This window comes from Strigops habroptila, chromosome 8, assembly GCF_004027225.2.
Source record: "Strigops habroptila isolate Jane chromosome 8, bStrHab1.2.pri, whole genome shotgun sequence".
NCBI lineage: Eukaryota > Metazoa > Chordata > Aves > Psittaciformes > Psittacidae > Strigops > Strigops habroptila.
This window is the reverse complement of record NC_044284.2, coordinates 739,296-757,273: the sequence shown is the minus strand read 5'-3', so window position 1 is coordinate 757,273 and position 17,978 is coordinate 739,296. Positions and strand designations below refer to the sequence as shown.

The 17,978-nt window shown below is 42.5% G+C and overlaps 1 protein-coding gene across 27 annotated transcripts in view; it reads left to right on the top strand.

The window, feature by feature from the left end:
- Nucleotides 1-17,738, top strand: part of S1PR1 (sphingosine-1-phosphate receptor 1) — a 57,738-nt gene extending 40,000 nt beyond the window's left edge. For 4 of the 27 annotated variants that reach the window (XM_030495628.1, XM_030495637.1, XM_032920137.1 and 1 more), the window contains 4 exons: nucleotides 965-1,147; nucleotides 1,680-1,739; nucleotides 3,907-3,998; nucleotides 11,759-12,924. In XM_030495628.1, the coding sequence (XP_030351488.1) occupies nucleotides 965-1,147; nucleotides 1,680-1,739; nucleotides 3,907-3,998; nucleotides 11,759-11,960 (537 nt within the window). In that variant the 3' untranslated portion in view covers nucleotides 11,961-12,924. Of the gene's footprint in view, nucleotides 1-356; nucleotides 452-964; nucleotides 1,148-1,679; nucleotides 1,740-2,659; nucleotides 2,882-3,906; nucleotides 4,009-10,172; nucleotides 10,470-11,758; nucleotides 13,385-13,422; nucleotides 13,749-14,994 lie in introns of those variants that run through there. The other 23 variants (XM_030495635.1, XM_030495630.1, XM_030495643.1 and 20 more) reach the window with 18 other exon arrangements.
- The last annotated feature ends 240 nt before the right edge of the window (nucleotides 17,739-17,978 follow it).

Below are 17,978 nucleotides of genomic sequence, written 5' to 3'. Positions count from 1 at the left end.
GATCACTGAGACAGTGGTGACACAGGCACAAAACTGTATCACATGGTTATGTATTTTATAAGAGAAGACACTACACGTTTTCATCTGAATGCAGAGGAATTGTGCTTCTTACAACATATAAACTGAAATACTTATTTAAATAACACATTAAGGAATATTGCGGAGGTTCTTTTTGGATTTTGCTCCATGCCAGAATACATGGCTCTTCTGAAATCCTTTCCAATAACTTCTGTTTTCTTTTGCTTCCAACAACTATGTCTTTGTAGCTTGTTACTTTTCCTCTTTTTAAGTGGTTCTTGGCAGTTCATGATCTTCCTTCTTACAAAAGGTCTCCTTCACACTTCATTCCTCCACAGCATGACCGCTTCCCTGCACAAGCTCTTGGTGACAGCACACACAGAATACAGGATTTTTCCATGTACAATCCATGCCAACAGGCTTTGCTCCTGAGGTCAGTCCCTTATCACAAGTAAATTGTTCTGGTTGGTCTCTTGCAAACCCAGTCCCTGGCCAGCCCCCTCCCCTTGCCTGTGCAATTCAAAGATCATTAGTGAAGAAATAGGAAAATAAGTCAATTTGGGGAAGAGAAGGTGGTCTAAAATCACCAATAAAAATGACCTGATGTTGACTTCCACTATGCATTTGCATGTGTTTCTCAGACACGGAGCAGAAGCAGAGTGCGAGACCAACTGTGGGTAGGGCAGACAACTGTTCCGTGCACCTTATATCTGGGGGAAACATAAAACACGTAGTAAACTATTGTGCCAGTTAAAGGGAAAATGCCTGTTGACTAATACCCTTCATGTGTCTCTTAAAAGTGGTGACTTACATCTCCCAGAAGCAGTGATTTCACTCATGTCGTATTTTTAAAACAACAGAAAACAGATTTTTCATTTATCAGTGACGTTTTCTACTATATGTACTCTGAAGATTATTACTAAAAGTTTATTTCTACTTATCTAAGGTTGAATACCACCCTTTCCAAAGGCCTCAAGAGCTGGTCGATTATTGTAGGAGCAGAGATATTGTTTTTGAAGGCTACTGTCCTTTAGCCAAAGGTGAAGCACTTACTTATCCCAGTATCATTCAGCTGGCAAAGAAATATGGCAGAACTCCAGCACAGATTTGCATACGTTGGAGTATACAGGTAAGGGAGGGCAGTAATGAAAATGTATCTCCTCTCTCAGGAAGAAAATGCAAATAGTTTGGGTTTCAAAACCAGAATTTAGACAGAAAGTCTTTTTTGCCTTCAGTCTGCTGAAACTGCATGAACTAACTGTGCTGGGCTGGAAATGTGGAATGTAGTACAGAAAGCACAGCAGGATTGTCAATATGCAAGTAATGTAATTGTAGGGAATAAAAAGAACCACCAACAAAAGAGATGGTTTCAAACTAAATGTTACAAGCAGTATGGGGCATCATTCCATTTCTATCGCTCAACATGAAGTAGTAAGCAGTGAAATAGTGTATTAAGTTGACATAAACCACATAATCTGTGTTGGAATTGAATGCATTGTATATAACTGCAATTAAAAATAGCATCTAGAAATGTCAGTGTCCTCTGAGAAATGAAAGTAAAACCTCAGAAGACATGAGGAATGTCTTGAAATGTTTGGAAGAGAGATCATTTTCTTTGAAAGTATGTATATTTTTATGACGCGAAGCATTATGTGTTTCAGAATGGGATTGTCACTATTCCAAAGTCCACGAAAGCAGAAAGGATAGAGGAAAACTGCAAGGTGAGATTTGGTTAGGCACTCAAGTCTGACTAACATCCCGGTTACTGGGTTTCATACTTTGGTTTGCCTGCCCCTTTTCCTAAACCAGTTTTATATTGGGGCAACTCAGTTAAAATTGGCAACTCATAGTACCATAAAATTACTACAGTATAGTAGAAACCAGTAATTCATGAATGTCAGAAATTAACTGGAGAGCTAATCACTGTGTATAAAACAGGTATCTATAGAAAGACCTATATACAGTTGATTTTTTAATTGTCAATATTTGTATTATTACCTGGCTGACTGTAGAACATCCTAATCTCATTCTGTTTAGGTCCTTTTTGTGATAGGCACATAGGTCAAATGGAAGGAGTCTGTATGCTGTGCATAACACTGTGAAAGCTGTAAAACTCTTGGGGACATCTGAAAGAAAGGCTTTCTAAGGAAATGGCAGTCCTGCCAGAGCTGACTCTTCCTCTCTCTTCTTCCTTCTACTCTACTTGAAAGAACGTTTGTAATTCATTACTTGGTTTTTCTCTCCAATTCTCTTTGGGGGAGGGGAAACCACAACCACCTTATTGTAACTTCCAAAAATACCACAGCGATATGAACTGTTCAGCAAATCAGGAAGAAACTTTGCAAGAAGATAGGAAACTTCTGCCTGTTAGTTAAAGCACTCTGTGTGTGTAGGTGTAAAGGAGCATACGCGTAATGAGCTGTTTATATAGCTCCTGCCTTGCCTATTTAACCTGACATGCACACTGCCTTCTGTGGTACAAGCACAGCTCTTTGTTGTACTGTATAGTGAACTAGAGCAGAGAACAAAACCAGGTGAAAATCCTTCCTTATGCATTTATTATTTTATTTTATGTATTTTCTTTTATTATTTTATTTTCCCCAGTGATATTTTAAATCCACATTAATTCTATGTTTTACAGCATTTACTCTATGGGCCCACCAATTCATTTCACACAACTGAGGGAATGCATTGCAGCAGAATTTAAAACACTGAGGATGGAGAGGAGGAGAAGAGAGTTATCAAATGCTGTTTAGCACATCTCCCTTTGTTTGCTTTTTCTTTCCCCCATTCCAGTGTGTTGGCCTGAGTCTCTACCACCTCTAGTCACGTTGGTGAAAGCATGGACCTCGCTAAGCCCCCAGTATGTAATATAGTATGTAGTATTTCTAGTTCTGTGACTGGTCCCTGGTTAGAGTTTAAAAAGCTGGAGCACTGAGGTTTGCCTAGAAGCGTCATTCCAGCAGCCCGTGGTTGCTGGATAATGCAGGATGGGAGGAGCTCATCTGGCAGCAGTTCAGGCTCCACAGGATCTTTTTAGTGAGTATGGAGGAGCTCTGACAAAGGCAACAGACCAACTGAAAGCAACTTCAGCTCTGAAGCGCTAATGTCTGAGTAAGGCACCTGCTAAGAAAACACTGACACCGTCATTCATGTTGCAGGTCTCACCAGAGAAGAAGTCAGTGGCTGTAAGAACCTGTGCATGGAGAGAGGTGGTTGCTTTCATGTTTGAGTTAGTACTGAGATACTATAGCACTGTATCTGCATCTGTATTAGCTGATCCATGAGAGTTCTGTCTATGTACACGTAGAAAAGTAGATACAGCCTTTGCTTTGCTAGCTTTGTGAATGTCCTGATACCTTCTAGTAATTCTCTTTGGCTCAAGTTCTGAGGAAAACAAGTGTAACGTTGAACATTGGGATATAAGTGAAACACGGAGCTCAGGCTTCCAGAGGGATTGCTGTCAGGGCATTCATGTACCTCTGGCAGTGACCATATAGAGTGCTTTGATACTACCATCGTCTTGGACCCTTGCCGGAGGCCAGAGTACTAGAAAACCATCTTAACAGAGTCTACAAATAAAAATCATAGAATCACAGAATAGTTAGAGTTGGAAGGGACCTTAGGATCATCTAGTTCCAACCCCCCTGCCATAGGCAGGGACACCTCACACTAAACCGTGTCACCCAAGACTCCATCCAACCTGGCCTTGAACACTGCCAGGGATGGACTCTCAGAAGCAACTGTGGAGCCTGTCAGCTTAATGGAATATTTGTGACAAAATACAAGAATTTCCAGAAGGAGATAAAAAAGTCTTGGTCAGTTTAAATAACAGAAACACTTGTAATTCTCTTTATATTCGTGTTAACTGTATATGCCCTCCCACAGGTATTTGATTTTGCAATAGCAGAAGACGATGTTGAAGTTCTCAATGGAATGCATGATGGGAGACATGTTTCCTGGGACCCAAGCCTTGTTGTGTGAGTGAAGGTTGGAGCTTTTTCCTTTGTCAGTGATCCGTGAGTCACAGCATGTAACTTAAATTCAGGGAAGGTTACAATAACAATATAATTGTAAGATGACTGTCTGCTATTAATGATAACTGAATTTGAAATCCTTAACGTTGACAACAGACAAAAGGTATCTTTGGGTGTAGCAGTTTTGTACAGAGGTCTTACATGTTTGTCTCAAATCCTGACCCATAGTTTATTGGAGCCCATGCAAAGCCTCAGATTTATGCCATTGACCCTGCATCAGGCCATTTAATCAAAGAGTTTGAGGAGATAGCCCTTCTTCAAAAACATAAGAAAAAAATGCTACCTACTAGTATACAGCCAGGTGTTAAGTACAAAATAATTTGTCAAGAACCTTGTTAGAGGGATACAGTGTCTGAAGAAGAAAAAGCTGTGTGAAAGAATATGTTCATACCATTATTATTACAGTATTTATCTTGTACAACATACTGCAAATCTCTATCAAAAATAGAATCTCATTGTAATAAGCAATATCAGAGCATCAACAAAAAAGGTTTTATGCATATTATTGCATAATAATGGCATTGATGCAGAGAGTTCTATGCATATTATTTACTAGCCTGTAGATACAACAAAGTAGAAATCTTTCCAGAGAAATCCATGTACAAATAAGTTATCTGCATGGCTAAGAGTTGAGCAGCAAGGTCTAAGAGGCATCTTCATTATTATTGATCTTCTCTTACTGGCAATTCTGGTGAGTTTTGTGTAGCTTTTAGTGAGAATTAGTTTAGCTTTCATTTGGGGTTTGTCCAGGAAATCTCACTTGGATACCATACTGTTCCTATCATTTCCTTATAAAATATGTAGGAGAGATAGATGTAGGTATATGTAGTTTACAGATCTGGTTTGAGAAATACGCCTGCAGAGTCTTTTATCAGCTGAGTATTCAACTTCTGGTCACTTTGGTTTGGTATTTTAGGAGTTCCTGTGTCTAGAAAGGTATGGAAAATCTGACTGTGATTTATATTGTGTGTGGACTTCCTGAGGCAGTTTTCCCAGTGCTGTTCTGCTTTAGTCATATCGTGAAACAAAGCTCCTCAGTTTTTTATCAAGAAGTGACTTACAGCAATCATATATTCTAGCGTGCATTGTTTGTCCTCAGAGTGGAACTTCCATACAGCTTGGCTAAAATACAAACTTACCTTTTTCATAACAGCTCTTCAGAATAATTGGCTAGTTTTTCCTGGTTAATATTTCCACAAAAGTTTTGTCTAGTTTTGCCTCTGGAATCATTCATGTATTACTTATTCTTTAAAACACAAGATCCTGTATGAAATGCTGCACTCACTAATATCTGACACTATCTCCACAGTAAGGTTATTTTATAGAAGTGTGACTTGCAGCTTGAGGTGCTTTAGAACCTGAGAATGCCACTTTTGGTGTCGAAGAACAGCCGTGTACTTCACACTAGGCCAGGTTGCTCCAAGCCCCTGTGTCCAGCCTGGCCTTGAACACTGCCAGGGATGGGGCAGCCACAGCTTCTCTGGGCACCCTGTGCCAGCGCCTCAGCACCCTCACAGGGAAGAGCTTCTGCCTTAGATCTAACCTGAACTTCCCCTGGTTCAGTTTGAACCCATCACCCCTTGTCCTGTCGCTACAGTCCCTGACAAATAAACCTTTCTACCAGTGGTCATCAGCTAATCCTCCTTTTGAAAAGTTTGGAAAAATACCTTAGCAAGATGAAAAAGAAGACTTGTTACTGTGCTGTTGAGGGCCTCCTTGCTTCACAGCGTAGTCGAATCCATAAAACAAGGACTAGAAGTAAATCATGTGCCAGGTATTCCCTCCGTGTGGCTTTTTGGCAGTGAAGACTTTCGTAGAAGTTGGAGTTCTACCTCTGGTTCTCTCTAAAGAAACAGACATCACATCAGTGTACTATTCCCAACACGATGCATACAAAATGAACCAATTCTTGATCTATGTTAGCAAATTCTAGCTTCAGTATTACAAAACCAGTGTCAGTTAGGAGTCATTATGTGGCCAGAAGTCCCATGTTGGTCAGAACAGCTCTGGGCTTTCTGCGCTTAATTCTAACTGATCACCTGAGCTAAACAGAACCAGATTTTCTTGCTGATCCCCCACATAGATGACTTAAGGCTGCAGTGAGGATTGCTTCCTAATTCATTGGTATATTTTCATTGTTGCCTGTGTGAAAGAGTTTCACAATGGGTTTTGTGCCTGCATCTGCTCTTGCTAGGAAGAGCCAGCATGTTCTTTGATCTAGATCCTGGTATCTAAGCAGCACAAGTAATAATAAAAGGAATAATCAGATATAAATAGGATTACTAAAAAAGCATTCTTCTTAAGGAGCAGTTGTGGCAAGTTACAGTTTTAATCTGGTACTTACTAGCTTAAGTACCAGACTTATTTGTTGGTTCAAGTCTTTTTTCTGTTTTGGGGTTTTTTTTTTTCAGTTTTTGGGGGGATTGTTTGTTTGGGTTGGAGTTTTCTGATTGGGATTCTTTTGTGGTTGTTTTTTGGGGTTTGGGGGTTTGGGTAGTGGTTGGTTGGGTTTTTTGCTGGTGGTTCTGGGGGTGGGTTTGTGATCTTTCCTAGCAATTCCTTTGCTACCAGGTAGTGGCTTTAGAACGATGGAAGAGTTCAATTTTAACTATATACTAAGTCATGAGTAAGTTGAGGCAATAGAAGCTTTTGAAGTGCCAGGACTCAGCTGACCCATTCTGTCTTTCTCCCAGATGTGACATGCACATTTATTGTGCCATCACTAGTAGCCATTGTTTTCTGCTAGAAGCTATAACTGCCCCAAGAGACTGGAACTATGTTATCTCCTGTGTGCTTGGGTTGTATCACTGGAGCCTCTTCCTTGAATACCTCATTCACAAGTATTAGACCATGTTAGTTAATTTAGAATCATTGAGCAAATCCCCTTTTGATTGGGTTGCAGGGGGAAAGACACAGTGGATTTGTATTTTATGCTCCTCTCTACAACTAAATTGACATCACCGTTGTCGTAGGTAGTTTTCCTTCTAAGCAAAAGTTGCTGAAGAACAAGTCCACATCACCTCATCTAAATGAACATTTCTAAAGTACAGACAACTTTGCTCATAGCATAAGGAAATAAGACAGCTACAGCAGTGAGATTTAGGGGTAGCAGTGAGGAGTGATGTTCTGTAGGAGAAGCAGAACCTGGAAGAGCAAAGGATATAAATGTACTGAACTTACAAAATCAAGAAGTTTAACCTCATTTTTATTTCTTCTTTGGTCAGTTAGCCTGGAGGTGCTCATTTTGAAAGATATCTTCTTTTAAACTCAGAATTCATCCCTCAAATGAATTCTTGGAATGGTATGGGCTGAAATTCCTCCTCTTTTCCATATTTTTGTAAGATAAACCTCCTCTAGAGAGAAAACTTTTCCACCTTTATTCAATGGCCATTTTTAAGATACAGCAGTGCATCATTTTATCAGCATAACCCATCATCTTGCCAAAAGGAACAGGGAATACACCTGAAAATAGAAGGCAATTTATCTTCCATCTTATGCAGGTCACTGACGGTAGTGACTGATTGGGACACTCCTTTCTGGTTGAGATAAATCATTAGTTAAAATAACATACAATTTCTCAGTGTTACCCGCCTCAGTGCAATCAGGAGCACTGTGACTCTTAGTGGAAGGGAGCTCTTGAAACAAATAAGGAAAGGAAGAGAATAAACTGAAAGCCAGTGGAAAGGGTGAGGCCGTTTTCTGTGCAGCGCTAGCTTCCTGTCTGACTCGCAGGGGCTCTCTCTCCTATTTCGTGCCTGTTTCCGATTCTCAGCTTGTCTATTGCTCGAGGTGGAGGCACCGAAGAACGTTTAGTTGGAAAAGAATCAAAATGGGTTTGTAAAGTGCATGCTTTAGGAAACTTTTTCTTAAATCAGGCTGCAGAAGCGTCTCTGCTATAGCTGTCCCCCACCGTGTGTAAGTAAGAAACTAATACCAGTAAATGTACAAATTCACTAAACCAAGCCAACTGCATCATGTTCCATTTGCTGAAAACCCCCTCTTCTTGCACTGTGGTTAACACCAGCTGATTTTCTTTTTAAAAGAGCAGTGCTGAACTGTCTTGACAGGAAAGCTGGTTTTGAAAATGGGGATAAGGGGGAGTAGCTCTTGCTGACACTGAGTTCAAGCAGTTCACTCTTTCCACACTGCCACACCCTTCCAAAGCTTTGAAGCTCACCTATGGCTTAGTGCCTTGGGTAGAAATAACAGAGAAGCCAACCTTCTGGCCATTTTTTGTGTTGCTGTACTGGGTCTTTTTCTGTACGTCGTCTTTTTGCAGCCTCCATTCAGATGTCTGCTCTTTTGAAAGAAATTGTGGAGTATTTGCACTGCCTTATAGTGACCATAATCTTCCATTTTTGATCTAAATGGTGCAGCGTTACTGTTTGTCTGTATGAATGGCTGCTTTGATCTGTCTGCAGCATCACCCAGAACTAAGTGCAACTGCCCGGACATTATAAAATAGTAATGACTTTGAAGGGACCAGAGCATGGGAACTATCTCCAAATCTTGCCACTACCCACTGGGGGAAAAGAAAAGCACAAACCTTGAAATGAATTTAAATCAATGATGCTAATGCTGCTTCCCAGTGATAGGACGTGTCACTCCGTAAATCACTGTAGGCATGGCCAATGTTATGGGATGTTCTTCTGTAAGCAACTTTGCGCAGATCCATCACACCAGATCTCAGTCACTGTGCCCAAGAGGAATATTTATGATATTATTAGTGGCTTTGCTAGCCAGTGCTCTTTGAGAAAGATTCTGTAGCTGAACTACTCATAGGAAAATCAAGAGTGTATTAGCATTATTATCATATTAATGATCGCTCTATTTTTTCTCCAGCAAAATAGATTTCCAGGACTTTCTAGATGAGGCATCAAAATTCCAGGATATAGAACTAGTGTTAAGTTCCTAAGTTGGCTATGAAATTTGGAGGGGGGGAGGCGTACAATTACTTTCACAGTTTCCTGGTAACAAGGAGAGCAGAGATTGGGAGGTTGGGATTTTTCCTGGTTTGTTTCTTTCTTCTCCGAGTTCATTCTTTCCTAATGGTTGTCCATGACCTGGTTTCATCCCATTGAATATCCATAAGTATAATGTTGCCAAGATGAATTTACAGTAAATCACTTGCTTCGGGTGCAGTATAAATGTGGAGGAGGATTAATCTGAAGCATTGCTGTCAAGGTCGTACATATACTGTGGTATAAATTCACTTTCCTGATATTGAAAAATACGTATTTTGTGGAGTCTTTATATTAATGAAACAGCAACCAGCCATTTTCTATCACATGGTTTGTGACATTTTCTGAATGATTATCATTAATGCCTTATAAACTGCATATAATGACAGGGGGTTGGAACAAGATGATCTTAAGGTCCTTTCCAACCCAAACCATTCTATGATTCTATGATATAAGCACCTTTGATTCATCTAAAAAATGATCACAGGTAATTTTGGTTTGGTTTTGTTTTCAGGAAATGGTAATCTTAATGCTTCCCCCCCCCCAGTATTGCAGATAAGTAAGATCTGTAATCTGCCAAATGATTGCAAAGTTTCCATCTAAGACTTCTGTTTCTTCAGAGCAGCATGTTAAGTTCAGTTATCAAGTCCATTAACGTCTTTAGTTTAGCAGAAAATGTACATTAAGACTTTAGTTGGCAGATTCATATCACTGGAATAAAAAAATAACCTCCACAAAGTTTTCTAATGTTGCATTATACAGTTTTGTTACTGTAGAGCTATGTATTTTAATACATATGAAGAAAACATCTCTCATTATTAGCTACATTAAAGTGTGGTATGGGTTTGGATGCAATAATACCCATATTGCATGTCACTTTCTCAACTACTTCAATGCTTTCCACTTGGGCTTAAACTTTTCCTAATGTTATGCTCAGCTTAGTGAGCTAAAAAGAAAGTCCAAATTCCCACAAAAATGAATCCAGTAAACTTTTTATGATAGCCTTTTAAAACATAGAAAAAAGCCATTTAATAATCAGTATCAAGAACTTAAACCCAGACCACCTGAAGTATAAAACGATAATACTAAACAAATGTCTGCTTTAGTCTTTGCAATGTTCTCATGTCTTTTTTTTTTTTTTTCCCCTCCAAACCAGGTTTTATATTTTAATCTGAGGGAAGAGGATCTGGAATTTTTGAACACTCTGAATATCAACAGAAAATTAATTCCTCTAACCTATCCACTGCGGAAAGGATAATTTAAACCCAGATGGTTCTATACCGCAGAAGTGATGCAACCAAAACATTGATTCATTTTAAACTGAGCAGTAAATCTAATTTGTTCTCTTGGGTACTCAGAGAGTATCTAATAAATATCGATCAAAAATCAGGATCAATGGCTTGTATTTACTGTTATGTTAACAGATGAATAAAATCATTTCCTTTAGACATTACTCTCTGCATGCACTTCATTTAAGGTGTCACTTGAATCAATTTGAACAATTTTGTTTGCTTTTCTTACAGATTTTGAAGAGTATTAGTTACTTAAAGGCACATATAAGAGCATGCTGCATGTAAATCATCAGAAATAGTCAAAACGTGGAATATTTGTTCTGGGATTGCGGCAGAAATCAGAATCTGACTTTTTTTCACTGTTTTATACATTTCTTCTAGTCATGAGAACTTTGGGGGATTCTGCAGGCCGCTCTTGGGACTTCCATAGAATCATAGAATCCCAGAGTGGTTTGGGTGGGGAAGGACTTTAAGATTGTCCAGTTCCAGCCCCCTGCCATGGGCAGGGACACCTCACACTAAACCGTCTCACCCAAGGCTCTGTCCAGCCTGGCCTTGAACACTGCCAGGGATGGGGCAGCCACAGCTTCTCTGGGCACCCTGTGCCAGCGCCTCAGCACCCTCACAGGGAAGAGCTTCTGCCTTAGATCTAACCTGAACTTCCTCTGGTTCAGTTTCTTGGTGAGCAAACCTGTTCTGTTTGTACTGTTTCAAGGGTCTCATGTCTTGATCTAGCACATTAGGGAGAGTGGCTCTGCTTTGTGGCCTAAGTTGCCTCAGAATGAATAAAAGTACTTTTTGCTTATATAAAGATTTTTGAAGGTGCGGAAGAGGAAGAGGTTGGAGAAGAACCCTTTGATAATGTGTTTTGAGGGGATTTTCTGTATATTTTCAGGATGGAGCATGTTCAGACACTCCTCTGATGCAACTGTGAGTTGGCCAGCAGTGCTAGCACTAAGAGAGGATGCTCTTCTGGTGGTGTCAGAGCACAGAGTCTTTGGGAGGACCCCAGCTTGCAACTTCTTTTCTGACAAGATCAAAGCATTTTCCTGCAAGGAAATTGCCCTAGGACTAACCAGCTTTCTGAAATCCCCACCACACTAAGTTCTTACTGGAAATTCCACAAGAACTTTGGTTGTCACAGGCAATTTTTGTTTGGTTTTTTGCCATGCCCCAAAATCAAGAATTTCTACTCCTCCTAAAACTCAAGTATATAAGGGCATATACATACTCAGGATCCCTGTGAACAAAAGTGTCTGCCTCTTTGTGCTTGTGGACACGTTGCAGAAACACTTTTAACCAGTTTACCCAGGTCAAGTGGCTGTTAATATGGCTTTGGTGCCCTGAAGTGCTCAGCCCTCCTGCTCACATTCCACCCGGGTCTGCATTTGGCTTATTTCTGGAGTAAGTGCATGAATGACATTGTCCTTTCTCCTTATTCTTACTGCAGGCAATTCCAGAGCCGAGTTCTTAAAGGACCTGCATACACGTTGGATTTCTGTGGTGTATTTCACAGAAAGACGAGCTTCCTCAACACGAGCTGTGGCCAGTGGGGAGGTACTGAGGAAAGAGTTCCTGTTCTGTTGGTGGGGATGGAGTATAACCCTGGTGTAAAGCACCTCACTAAACACTCCCCAGCATACTTTTGGTAGAGGTGGCTGGACCAACCTGAATTTCCCTCTGTTGTATTTCAGCCCTTGTAAGCAGGCTGGAACCTGCGCAGCCACGCCACATGCTAACCTGTCATCTCTGAGGTTTTGGACAGCCTTCAGTGCAAATCCAGCTGATGGGACTTCGTTTCCCTGACAAGGATGAAGCTGCATTTCAGTTCTCTGCTGAGATGTCAAGAGGGCTACAAATGTGTGTGGTCAGCTAATTTTAATGATGCTTGTTGTGATACAAACACCCAAGTTTTCGGAGTGGGACTGATATTGCCCAGGTATTTTACACAGCCTCTAACAAATAATTAGTTATATGTCCCATGTCTGAGTTGGAGCCCTCACAGTTGGTTAACCAATAACCTAAACATGAAAGCCTGTACATCTGACTACTGAAACCCTGAGTCACTCTATCCCTTTTAATTAAAGCATGTTCCTTTAATGTGTTCCTCTTGCTTGAAATGGTGAGAATTATTTCCTAGAGGAAAATGCCTCATGAATGCACCTCTAGTTAGTATTTTCTATCAATTAGCTAAATAAGGGGGGAAGCTTGAACTATCTAGGGTACATCAGGCAGTTGCAGGGGATGCATATGTCAACCTCAAGCATGATTTATCTTACATGCCTCTTCTGACAGTTGTAGTTTAACGGCTGTGTTTTCCTCCAGGCTCTCAGGAGGCTGAACATCTTTTCAAGTTTCTAGCTTTGTGGTGGCAGGGTAAATGTCTGTTTGCCAGTGTCATTTATCTGAGTCATTCCGGGAGAGGCGTGGAGCAATTGAAGCGTGACTATTAGCATAAATAAAGAGAGGGACACCCTTCCTGAGGGTAAAGTTACTCTCACCGTCAAAGCCAACAACTGCTACTGCTCATGGTGCGATGCGACGTGAACTAAAAGACCTCATACAGTGAGCTCTGCTCTATTGTGACATTGTTTTGCATTGCAATTTGAAGTGGAGTTAAAGAGAACAGAGCAAGGAAGGAAGAGGAGAAATCGTGCAGTAAGCACAACAGATTGCCACTGGAATTAGCATTTCATGTACACTGAGGGGGAGTTTCTTCCAAAAGTTTGGAGAAGAAATTACAAACCCTAAACTCACTTCTTCGTCTCTGTGGTAACAGTGCTAAGTAGCTGTCATTGCCAATTTTGGCTTGAAAAACAACTTTAAAACTTTTCTTTGCATTTTCAAACACGTGAGTTTCTTACAGCACCCTGGGAACTGTGGAAGATGCGTTTTGCACATGGAAACACCAACCCGTGGTGATATTTGACGGTGTCAGTCATGGGGCGAGCCCCTGCCCTATGCCCCCCTCCCCCGGTACCCCCGGCCTCCTGCAGGCTGCAGGGAGCCGCGGGCGAACGCGCACCTCTGCCCGGTCCCAGCCTGAATGGTGCGGATGGGGAGGAGCCTCTTCCAGGTATTTTCTTAAGCACTACTTACACCGTCCCCCGGGAGCGAGGACGGGAGTGGCTCTGGGGATGCTTCCTTTGGCCTCATCCCTGTGGCGCCTGCTCGGAGCAGGAAGCGAGCCGGGCTGGGGGCGATGCCCTGCGGCTCCCCCAGCTCCCGTTCTCCGCCTGCTCCTCGCCGCGGGGCGGGTCCCGGCGCGCAGGGCCGTCGGACGAGCCGTCCCGCAGGGAGGAGTTAGAAGGGAACGGGGTGGGGAGCGGCAGCCTCACGAACACTAAAACCAGCGAGCCCCCGGCCGGGCCGCAGGAGTTGCTCCGCGGGCACGCAAGATGCGCAGGGCCGGCGGGGGCTCCGCGCCGCACTTGAGCGAGGTGAGGCTCGGGGGTTCACGCACTGCCGCTCGCGGAACAAAAGAGTTGGGGGGCCTGCGGGGTACCCGCCGAGCCCGGTCTGGGGCCGCGTCCCGCGCAGGCGGGCGGAGCGGGAGCCGTGCGAGCAACAGAGTGGGAGCGGAGCGGGACAGGAACGGTGCGGGAGCGGTGTGAGGCGCAGTTGAGGAGCGGTGGGGGTTTGAGCCCGGGAGCGGTGCGAGGTGCGGGACAGGAGCGGTGCGGGAGAGGAGAGTGCAGGCTGGAGCCTGGGAGCAGCGCGAAGTGCGGGAAAGGAGCGGTGCAGGCAGCAGACCGGGAGCGGAGCGGTGCCGGACTAGTGTGAGTTCAGCCGTGCCCACTAGTCTTGTACCTCCTTGCTTTACCCCGCTTGGGCAGTGATTTAACAACTGTGCCTGTTCTTGTGAGATTTCACATCTTTAGTTCTCTTTAAATGTCCACTGGAACATGTTCATGTGTAAAGGGAGTTTCCTCCGTAGCTGTACTCCTTCATCATGCGCGTTTCAGAAGTTTGCAATGCTAATTATTCAGCTGCAAAGTACTTTCTTTTGCCGTTCTTTGTTCCAGACCCACAGAATGGGCTTGCTACCTGCCTTATTTGCATCTTTTTTTCTTGACTTTTCTAAACTTTTTTTCATGTAATGCATGTTCATTTAGTTAGCAAATACACTCCTTTCCCCTTTACAGCTTTGAGATGATCTCTTGCTTATATATATGCATCAGTGAATTCACCACTGTTTGAGGTGGCATCAGTAAATGGCAGAACTACCCCTTCCAAAGCACAGTCAGACTTTACTAACGGAGGAAATACAGGTTAAGTAATTCCTGAGCAGGCTTTCACACATTTGCAGTTCAATCAAATCAAGGCTTTTCCCTTTCTGAATCTCTGCTGTCATATTACAAGGTGTGTTTCTTACCGAAGAAAAAGATTCACTCGAACTTCTTGCTGGGGAGCTTTGAGCTCTTTCATGTTGGTCGAAGTCCCGTAACTCAGTCCCTGCGTTTCCCTGCTTGGCTCTGCGTGGCAGGACTTTTTTTGTCTCATTAACCTGTTGAATAGGCCTAAACCACCTTTTAAATGTATTTTTTTTAGCAGCTGAACAAAACCAGTTCCCGTGTGAATACATTTGTGACTCTGATCTACAATCTAGCAATCAGATGATAAACCTGTATCATTTGTTGCCTTCTTTGCCTGCCTCCTGTTAACCCGTGTGCCTCCTGTTGGCAGGGCTGCTGGTTCTGAGGCCGTGCGGCAGTTGCGGGGCCAGCTGCGGGGCCAGGATCGCGCTCGGCATCACCATGAGCTCTGGCACCACCGCGCCGCTGAAGGTCGTCAGCAACCTCGCCAACACCGATGTCAACTATGTCATCAAAGAGCACTATAATTACACAGGAAAGCTAAATGAGAATGCGGACAGTGGAATAAAAGTGACATCGGTGGTTTTTATCATCATTTGCTGCTTTATAATCTTGGAGAACATTTTTGTCCTGCTCACCATCTGGAAAACCAAGAAGTTTCACAGACCCATGTACTATTTCATTGGGAATTTGGCTCTTTCAGACTTGCTGGCTGGTGTGGCCTACACTGCCAACCTCCTGCTATCTGGACACAAAACCTATAGCCTCACCCCCTCCCAGTGGTTTGTAAGGGAAGGCAGCATGTTTGTTGCCTTGTCAGCTTCTGTGTTCAGCTTGTTGGCCATTGCCATTGAGAGATACATCACTATGCTGAAGATGAAACTCCACAATGGTAGCAACAGCTTCCGCTCCTTCTTGCTGATCAGTGCTTGCTGGGTTATCTCTGTGATCCTCGGGGGACTCCCGATCATGGGCTGGAACTGCATCAACCTCCTGTCCAACTGCTCCACTGTGCTGCCTCTCTACCACAAGCACTATATTCTCTTTTGCACCACCGTTTTCACCGGCCTTTTGTTATCTATTGTCGTCCTCTATTGCAGGATCTACTCCATGGTGAGGACTAGGAGCCGCAGGCTGACGTTTCGGAAAAACATTACCAAAGCTTCCAGGAGCTCAGAGAAGTCACTGGCCTTGCTCAAGACAGTGATCATAGTCCTGAGTGCCTTCATCGTCTGCTGGGCTCCCTTGTTCATCCTGCTTTTACTGGACGTGGGGTGTAAAGTGAAGTCCTGCCCGATCCTCTACAAAGCAGAGTATTTCCTAGTACTGGCTGTGCTCAATTCAGCCACGAACCCTATCATCTACACCTTGACAAACAAAGAGATGCGGAGGGCTTTCATCAAGATTCTGTGCTGCTGCAAATGTCCCCCAGCAGATTCTGGGACCAAATTCAAGAGGCCCATCATTGGAGGGATGGAGTTCAGTCGGAGTAAGTCCGACAACTCCTCCCACCCACAGAAGGAGGAAGGGGACCGTCCTGAAACCATCATGTCTTCAGGCAATGTTACCTCATCTTCTTAGGAGTAACTATGGGGGTGTATTTCAGAGCTGTTCTCTGCGATGGGGGAGCCGAGAGGCTTCCTGCTCATGCTGGCAGCGTTGGGCTAAGTGAGCGAGTAGCATTAGTTCTAGCGAGGCAAACAGTGCACTTGCAAGGCTGGAGGTCAAGAAATGGGACAGACTGTTCTGGCTTGAAAATCTTTTTTCCCTGGAGCATGTTTTGTCTTTGCACTGAGGCAGCTCAGGATTGTCAGGAGCATTTGTAGCCTGAAATCTCCTTAGTAACTCTGAAAGACTGATGCCTTGGTGAAATGATGCCTGGTGTGTGTGAGAGAAAAGGAGAGGGGGAGGAGGGAGAGGGAGAATGAATCTGTCTTGGTTTTTTTCTCCATGTGAGAAGAATGTGAAGTTATTTCTCCTTTACTTGCAGCAAGCCACTGACACAAAGGTCTTTCTGTGCTGAATCTAGTGGTGGCTCTGGCATAGTCGGTCAGAAGTGTTTGATTAGCACATAACAAGAAACGAGAGCACACAAATATAACTTATGCCACGTACAGCTGTAATTTGGCATCAGTTTCCAGAGGTTTTAGTTCATAAGGTGTTATTTGCAGAGTCCAGAGCTGTTGGGGTTTTATTTAGCCAGATCATACCTGTGAATTTTTGCTGTCAGGCCATATTACATTTGAAGACCAGGAGCCAGCAGTTACTTTCACCTGTACAATTCCATTGACTGCATCAGATTCTATGGAGTAGCTCAGAGCAGCATTTGGCCCCATATGTTGACTGCCTTGTTATTCTGTAGCATTAAATAAACTGCATTATCCTGACAAATGCAAGGTAGAACTAAAGGTCATTTCTCTTTAAGATGACTGAAAATAAATCTAATAGTAGAAGATACAATTGACAACAGCAGGATTTTTGCCTGAGTAAGAAGAGTTAAAAGCTGAAGGGGTGTTTCAGTGTCAAGTTCATATTCTTTCCAAAGGAAAAGATCTGGAAAGAGTACCTTGGCTTTCAGAAGAATAAAAGCAATGTTGAAGTGAAATGACTATAGATAAATGCACTTCCATAACAAAATGCAATACATTTTGGCACATTTTATTAATGTTTATCATTTCAGCAAAGGTGTCTGTATTTTGTCAGTTCATGGAAGAAGTACCTGTCATTAAATTGAATGTATTTGTTTTACGGCATCGTTTTTACTTCTCTGTTTTTCTAACCTGTGCTAATGGGGTTGAATGTGTACAATGTAAATAAGTTAATAAGATGCAGGAGTCTTCATGCGCCTAGAGTATTACTATAACAAAAGTGGTATATCTGGGATAGCTGAGAGCAAGCGACTGATTTACAGTTACTGGCAGTTCCTAGAAGTGGTATTTTGTAAAGAAAAATATATTGCCTTTGTAGTAAAATTTCCAGTGCAATTAAACTGTTGGGTTTTTATTTTTCTGGTTTAAAAAAAAAATAGTATTTAAAATGTTTCTGACTTTTATTGTTCAATTTGCACATAGCTTTATTGACTTCTAAACATTAATAAACTGATTTTTGTAAAGATTCTGTTATCAGATTACTGGTAGTTTTGTCGTGTTGTGGGGCTTTCTTGCCGGGCGGGGTTTTTTGTTTCAGAAGTCAGTGAAAGAACTGGATTTTGGTACATGCTACGATTAAGCTGGTTCTGCAGGGATGTAAGATGCATGATGCCAGGTACAGGATCATGTACAATGCAAAATGAATGCAGGAATGTAATTTTTCAGCAGCACATGCTATACTGATTAAATGCCATTAAAAGAACCT